The 7675-nt window shown below is 32.4% G+C and overlaps 1 protein-coding gene across 1 annotated transcript; it reads right to left on the reverse strand.

The window, feature by feature from the left end:
- Positions 1-6545: 6545 nt before the first annotated feature.
- Positions 6546-7174, reverse strand: LOC134840414 (myosin light chain kinase, smooth muscle-like; the record flags this gene model as incomplete). The annotated part of the gene is given in 1 exon segment (XM_063856196.1): positions 6546-7174. A coding segment is annotated over 1 exon segment (303 nt), but the record flags the coding sequence as incomplete, so codon positions are not given.
- Positions 7175-7675: the final 501 nt, after the last annotated feature.

The raw sequence follows: 7675 nt of genomic DNA on the forward strand, positions 1-7675 counted from the left end.
GAGACATTTTTTTTTCAAAACCATTCCCTCACATGCATTTTAAAGTACAAAGTGATATAGTTGGCATATAGCAAAGTATTAAATAGCCCAAATAGCATGCTTCAGTTCAACTTGAAACGATTGGTAAGACCGATTAAAACTCCGCTTACGCGTTATTAGCACGAAATATATCGCGCATTTTTAGTCCCAAATTGCCTGTTTTTAGGCCTCCATAACTTAAGAAAAAATGAACACAGGTAAAATATCTGTGAAAAATTGAACTCAATACAACAATACTTTTTGGATGGTATAACAAATTCCGTCAAAATGCTAGCTAAAAAGTCGAAAATTGACTGTAGAAAAAACCACCTCGAGCACAAATATTCCGTCACTTTCTTTACAAAACGGAATAATAATGCAGACGTTCAATTTATCAGTGTAAAGGAATCCCAAACAAATAACGTTCTGAATTTGCTTTAAAAATTTATTCATATATTGATTTCTAGATGCAAAACTGCCCTTTAGGAGCACGTAAAACACTGAAAGAAAAACAACAATGGAAAACAGCAGCATGAGAAACCAGACTCCTTATTCTCGACTTTTTTCCTCAGTTTCCAACAAAACTTGGTTTATAAAAATTCAATGATGGGGGAAAGTTGAAAAAGAGCCACATTCTCTGTTGCACTATAAAATATGAGACCATGTTGTTGCAGATTGCAACGCATTTTAATTTACTGATACAGTTAAATTAATTTATGAACTTTTTTTTAGCAAAATCTCCTAAGATAGTACATACCAAAACTTAGGAAAAAAAACAAGCTTTTTTAGGATCAATTGAGCAATTTACTCATATTCCCGCGTGGAGGGGATTAGCTTGAAGTATCTTTAAAACCACCTGAAATTATTATGAAAGAGATTAAATTTTGAGACAGATTTTTCAACGAAAGTGGAACAACAAAATTCACCTGATAAAAACTCAAAAAATATTTTTATATTCAAAAATTGACTGAAATTGATTTATAAAATGGCTCTTTTTTACTTCCTCCACCTTTAAATTTCAGTTTTGAGAAGCAACGTTATTAATGTCATAATGCAATGAAACAGATGTGAATAGATCTTTCGTCATATTTCACATCGAAACATATACGCTTTAAGCCGTTTGAAACAAATACAAAAATCAAGGAGAAGGGAAAAAACTACATTACTAAGCAGCAGAAAATATGTTTTGGTATTCAGATACAAAGTTAGATCACCAACCAATGCAACTAAGCTTCCTCGAGGCAATAGTTGCCAGCTAAAAAAATCGATTTTTTCCAAATTGTGTTCTTGGCGCTCATATAAACTTAACTCCATTCGGTCTCTAGCTTGCGTGCTCGGAGCAGATGAATCATCTGCCTGCATTTGATAATATGATTTCTAGCGTTTTACCGCTTTTGTTTGGGGGTAGTAGTTCAATTGGTTTTTACCGGGGATGGAGATTACTAAACTGATGCGCTTTTTATTCTTGATAAAACAACAGCGAAACAACAGCTAGGAAAATGTAATGAAAAAACTAAAAAAACTCATAAATTTTCATAACAAAATTTTTTAAAGCCTGGTAACTATTTAAAAATAGAGACGATTTTCTCATTGAAACGTTCTTGATACTATCATCAACATTTGAGAAAATTGAATCAAAATATGCTTTTAAACACTGCTCCGGAATTAAAACATATAACTTTTCGAAATAAATATACAGCTACGGTTTTTGCATCGTTCGCATTTTAGTAAGTTGACAACATTTTTCCGTCCTTTGCGCAAATAAACTTGATATAAAAATGAAAATCAATTTTCAAAACTCCAAACAATTTTTTCACCGTAGAAACAAAATGTCAAATTTTGTGATTGATAAACAAAAAAAGAAAACAAACAAACAAAATTAATGGCTAAAAATATACTTAGTTAATTATCAGTAACCACGACAGTTGCAATCAGCAACCCTAAAGCAACAAAATCAGTATTTAAAGTAAATCAGAACAGTATTAGGCATGCAAAAAGCTAAAAGGCGCACTTTTACAAAAATTAGTTTGGTACGAAAAAAAAGCAAATTTTCATCAACCAAACAATTTTTGAGCGTAAAACAAATTTCAAATTTTGTGATTGATAAACAAAAAATAAAAAAAAAATCAAACAAAAATAATTGCTGAAAATTACTTAGTTCATTATCAGCAGCAAAGCCAGTCGCAATCAGCAACCCTTATCAACAAATACAAGACTTCAAGTAAATCGGAACATCATTAAGCATGCAAAAAGATGCATTTTTAGGAAATTAGCTAGGTTATAAAGTTTTGTGAGTCAAAGACTATTTAAATGAAAGCACGCATTGACCTCAGCAGTCTAAATCAATACCCTAACAACATTGTTATCCTTAGGGTATTTTTGAACATGTAAGTTTTGGTTGAGATTTGTTGTTAAAAATTTCAACTTTACGTAAATTCTCAGCTGCTAAGTTGTTTGTTGAAAAAACGACAAAAACTGACTTCAAATCCTTATCTTCAAAAATTTTGAAATTTTCAAAACAAATATCAGCAGGAGACGACTGCTTCCCACTCAACAATCACTCGCCACCTATTTTATCATTTTTAAAATACAAAAACCAGCCAAGGTTTTGAAAAAAAACAACCAAAAGAAAACTGTAATTTTTTTAAAACCGTCTTTTTCTCGAGATTCGAAAAAAGTTTAATTTAAAAGTTTGAAAGCCAAATTTTTTTAAAATTTTATTATTAGATCACTTGCAATTTTTTTAAACCTTTTTTTGAACATAAAAACCAGCCGAGAGTAAGTAAAAAACAGCCGAAGGAAAACAAAAACATCTTCCTCTTGACCTTCAAAAAAAGTTTACAGCCCTAAAACTGTTTGAGAATTTTCTAAGCCTGGATTTTTTCTTAACAATCCTAACATAAAAGGAACAAAACAGTAGCAAAATGTTTTTTTTAAAAACTGAGCTGTAGATTTAGAAAAACAAAATTCTCTCGAAATTACGACTCAACAACGTTTTTTTCCCAGCTAGTCCATTTTTTTATCCGAGAGCTTATTTTCTTTCTTTTGAGAAGTGGTCATAGAACACAGAGGCGAAGCGGAGCTTTGCACCACTTGCGATACAAAACAACATAAAAAACGTACATGCGATTGCAAAAAGTGGACTTCGCTCAGAATCTTAGTAGTTTCTCTACTAAAACAAGTCAAAAGTGTTAAAGATAATCAATTTTCCCAAGGAGGTAAGATTTCCCTTGCAAAAAATTAACGAATTGTCGCTTTGCAAAAGCAAATTTTGCAACCATATTTTTTCATTTGAAATTTTCATCTCAGATTTCCTTGTAAAGCTTAGGAAAATTCAAAAAATGTCTAAAAAATGTTTAAAATATCTAAAAAACGGTCAAAAAACATTCCAAAATTCCCAATTTTTTCTACAAAAAGCAAATTTTGGCCTCTCAGGCAGAGAAAATTCCAAATACCGGGTTACTCGATTGATCACAAGCTGATAACTGGCGCGGTAGTTTTCGCGAAAGTCAAAAAAATTCCAAAAAACTGTCAGAGTTTCAAAAATTAGACTTATTTGAAGGCCATAGTTTTTTCTCAACAGACTGGGTGTAGCCAATTGTAAACATAATAGTTTCAATTAAACCTATCATATCAGATTCGGCCGGATAGTTACCGAGAAAAGTTCTAAAAACGGTCAACGGATCAAAAATATGACAATTCCGAGAATCATGGCTTTTTGTGCAAAAACATAGAGCGTAGCCCCTTACGCAGAAGCGATTCGCGCAAACTGTAATTTTGGTTGAAGTCAAAATGTCAGATTTGGAAGGGTAGTTAATGAGAGAAAAAAAACAAAAACTTAACAAAAAACGGTCAAAAAATCAAAAGTTCCGAGGGCAATAATTTTTGGTGTCAGAAAAAATTGGGCGAAGTCGCATAACCGAATGAGCTTACCACAATCCGTTCTTTCAGTTTAACCAAAAATCTAAGCTATAGCAGGGAAATTTTTGAGGAAGTCAACAAGTTCAAGAAACAGTCAAAAATGCAAAAACGTGACTTTCCCGTTATCTCCATTGAACCCTTAATATCAGGCTTGAGAGGTTAGTTTTCGAGACAAGTCAAACAGATTCACAGAACGGTCAACAAAAAAAAAGTTTGACTGTACCGAGTGCCATAATTCTTTTTGTTCAAAAACATTTTGTACGTATCCGCTTATGCAGGGGAACAAAACACTTCTACTTATTGAAACCAAAAATTCAAATTTGAGAAAACTAAGAAAATTAAAAACATGGATGGAATAATCCCCCACAAAACTGTGTGTCAAATACTCCCCCCACAACCTTTTTCGAAGGCTTTAGATAGAGGCGTCATTTGAAAAGAGACTCTAGAGGATTAGGCAGGCTCACAGGGGAGAAATTTCATACCCCTTTTTGGAAATCAGTTGAAACTTTTGAGAAAAACTAAAACTTTCCAAATAAATTTGAAAATAATTTTCCATAACCAAAAAAAAGAAAGAAACCGACTTTTAAACATACAACGAATTTGAAAAGTGCGCAGGTGAGTGTCAAAATTGTGTTTCCCTTGTTACGACACAAAACTAGGTCGTTAAGCCGATAAAAAATAGGCCGAAATAATTTGGACCGAGGAATTTTTTTTAGCGAAACAAAAAATCCAAGAAGAAAATACGAAGTCAAGGACAGTAAAATTACATGTTATATGAGTAAATCAAACACTAAAATTCAGTTATCAAACCAACAAAAAATTTATTCCATCGTAAAGTTGAGTATCCTCATTTTGTACTTTTATCCAAACGTTTTTGTTTTGATGATAGCTTTCTAAGAAAATATTAACCTTGAGGCTTCAAATTTGTAGCTTGAATTTTACTGAGATGAATGTATTCGCTTTCATTGAGAATTATGCAGTTTTTTGGTTAACTTTGAACACTCGACTCATATTTGCTGTAAGCAGTTTTCAAACATTCGGACTCTCCATCATAAAGAACTCCCCCTGCGTGGACACCTTTGCTGTTTTTTTTTCAGAGAATTAATAAAAAACCGCAAGATTTTATAACAATGATTGTCATTTCGTGCATTAAAGCTGAATATGAAGAAGGATACAAGGATAGCCGGCGGTTACTGTGCATGCAGCACAGAATGTTCCGACCATAGTCTTTAAAAAAATCTACCAAAAAATTTTTTTTTTCTTAAATATTAATGTAGCTTTTTCTGCGTGGTGTGATAAAAAGATCTGAAATAAAATTACAGTGTAGGTATATTCGCCAGTCATAGTAAAATGTGCAAACCGGACAACAGTTTTTCAAAAACAACTAGAAAAATAAAATGAAAAAAATTTAAAAAAAAATTCAAATTTTAAATTTTTTTTGCAAAATTATTTTGATTTTTTGAAATTTTCGATCACTAAAGTGGCACGAAAATATCCAAAAACTAATGTTACTAGGGTAAAACTAATATTTAACATATTTCGGCTATTGTAAACGGCCTAAATTAAACATAAATAGCTGCTCGCTGGCTTTCGTCGCTCGAAATAACCCCTGAAATAAGAGGACAAATCAAAAATTTCCAACCGGTTTTTCTTGACACTAAAAAAAAACGTAATGGAAAACTTTCAATGTGGTTCGAATCATGACTGAAAGGGCTTTAATATGATATATCTTTCAACCCAGTCCGATGATTATTTGTGGTAGCTGGTTTTGCGAGAAAACAAAAATAAAAAAAAAATAAAATAATAAACACACGAAGACAAAGATGCTCCCCATTTTCAATGATCGGAACAAAAAAACACAAAAACAAATTACCAAGAAACGAACCAAACAAATTTTACCGATGTACCTTTTAGGTAATTTTTTGGATTAACATTAGCATTTTTAATGGTTTGGCGAAAAAAACAATTCCTCAACTTCAAGCTGTATGATTGAAAGCCCCAATTTTGCTATTGAAAGATTTGCACTAAAGACATTGTAGGAGAAACAAAAATTTCACGTGTGCGATGAGTGTTTGATCACGAAATTTACTTTCTAACGAGCAAACGGAATACTTTTAACCAAGAAATTAGGCTGAACCAAATAGTTACAAATACAAACGGAAAAAGCACTTCAAAGAAAATGTTTTAAGAAAAGTATTTTAAATTTAGATTTAGGCACATCAAATAGTTACTAGCGATGATGATGCTTATAGTTACCTTGTAGTAAAAAAATTTGACTCAATTTCTTCTGCTAAAATTTTTTCGAATAGTTTTAATCAGTTAATTTTTTTATGTTGGGACATGACTAAGTTTTGAAAGATTGATTTTGTTTCAGCAAGTGATCATGTACTTATTTATTTGAATAAATTGCTTGTATGTGTTCCTTGTAATCTCTAGTTAAGTGAAACTACCTTTTTATTCTGTGTGACTATGTTTCAGATTTATAATTTCTAATCGACTATTTGACCTCCTTGACCAGGAATTCCTGGTCCAGCAATGATAGTGTTTTCAGGACTGATCCAAACATAAACCTTGACTCGGGCCGATAAAATGAAAAAACAAACCTCTTCGATGTGTAAAAAGTTTAATTCAGAACTCATATAGTAATTAATCGTTAAGCATTTTAATTTTGTCTCACTATTAAGCCGTATGATAGCAATTTTCCTAAGGGTGCATACATGTTTAAAAGCTTTAGACTGAAATTCATAGTTTATGAATACTAACGAATCATGTTAGTGCCCCAAAATTGAAATTTCAACGATCGTTGAAGTTTTGATTAAATTATAATATTTTGGTTCAATTAACATGATCCGAGCTGAATTATTCAAATTCAATGTTTTTTGTCGCATCAAAAAGTAGTTTGTAGTTTTTTTCTGGTATAAACAATAAAATATTACAACTGGACTCCAGTTTGCAAATGTCCATTGGGCGAGCTTCCATTTGAGACTTGAAGCGAAGTCGTGTTAACTGTAGTCGTCACACTATTCGACACGAACTTTTTCATCACGACTGACTCGGTCTTGTTGGAACTTCGGTTCTGGGTCCCCCATTTAGTCTTGACAACTAAGTTGGTGTCGAAGCGGGCCTCCCCGTAGTGGTTTCGGGCGATGAGGGTGATCAGGCCGGAGTCTGTCGGCTTGACCTTGAGGATCTCAAGGCGGTGGATTCCGTCGTACCACACTTTCATCCGGTTGCTCTGGAGCAAAAAATTTCGAATACAAAATCTGAGGATATTTCATTTATCGAAAAGCACCAATGTTTATAGAAAAAATACAAATTAGTTCAATTACTAGACAGCAAAGCCATTTTTTATAGAAGAAGCTCGCAATTACGAACAGTTAAAAAAACACAATTCCAGAAGATCCAGAAAAGCGTGCGATGTGCATCAAATAATCATTAGAGAATAAAATCAATTTTTTTCTTACAAAATCAAAAATTAAATTAATTGGATTCTTTGGCTCTTTTCCAGTTTCTCCCCCCTTAATTTTTTTTTCTAAAACTCAATATATTTATATATATTTATATATATAAGCCTATTTGAATTTACTTTTCATGTTATAAACTGCATCAAAACGTGTCATCGTGAACAGATTTATACATTTCTTGCCTGCAAAATACCGTGTGAACAATTTTTGAACAGCTTTGTTTCGTAATTTTACGAGGGGGGTGCCAATAAACTGGAAAAGAGTCGATGATT

This window comes from Symsagittifera roscoffensis, chromosome 2, assembly GCF_963678635.1.
Source record: "Symsagittifera roscoffensis chromosome 2, txSymRosc1.1, whole genome shotgun sequence".
Classification (NCBI taxonomy): domain Eukaryota; kingdom Metazoa; phylum Xenacoelomorpha; order Acoela; family Convolutidae; genus Symsagittifera; species Symsagittifera roscoffensis.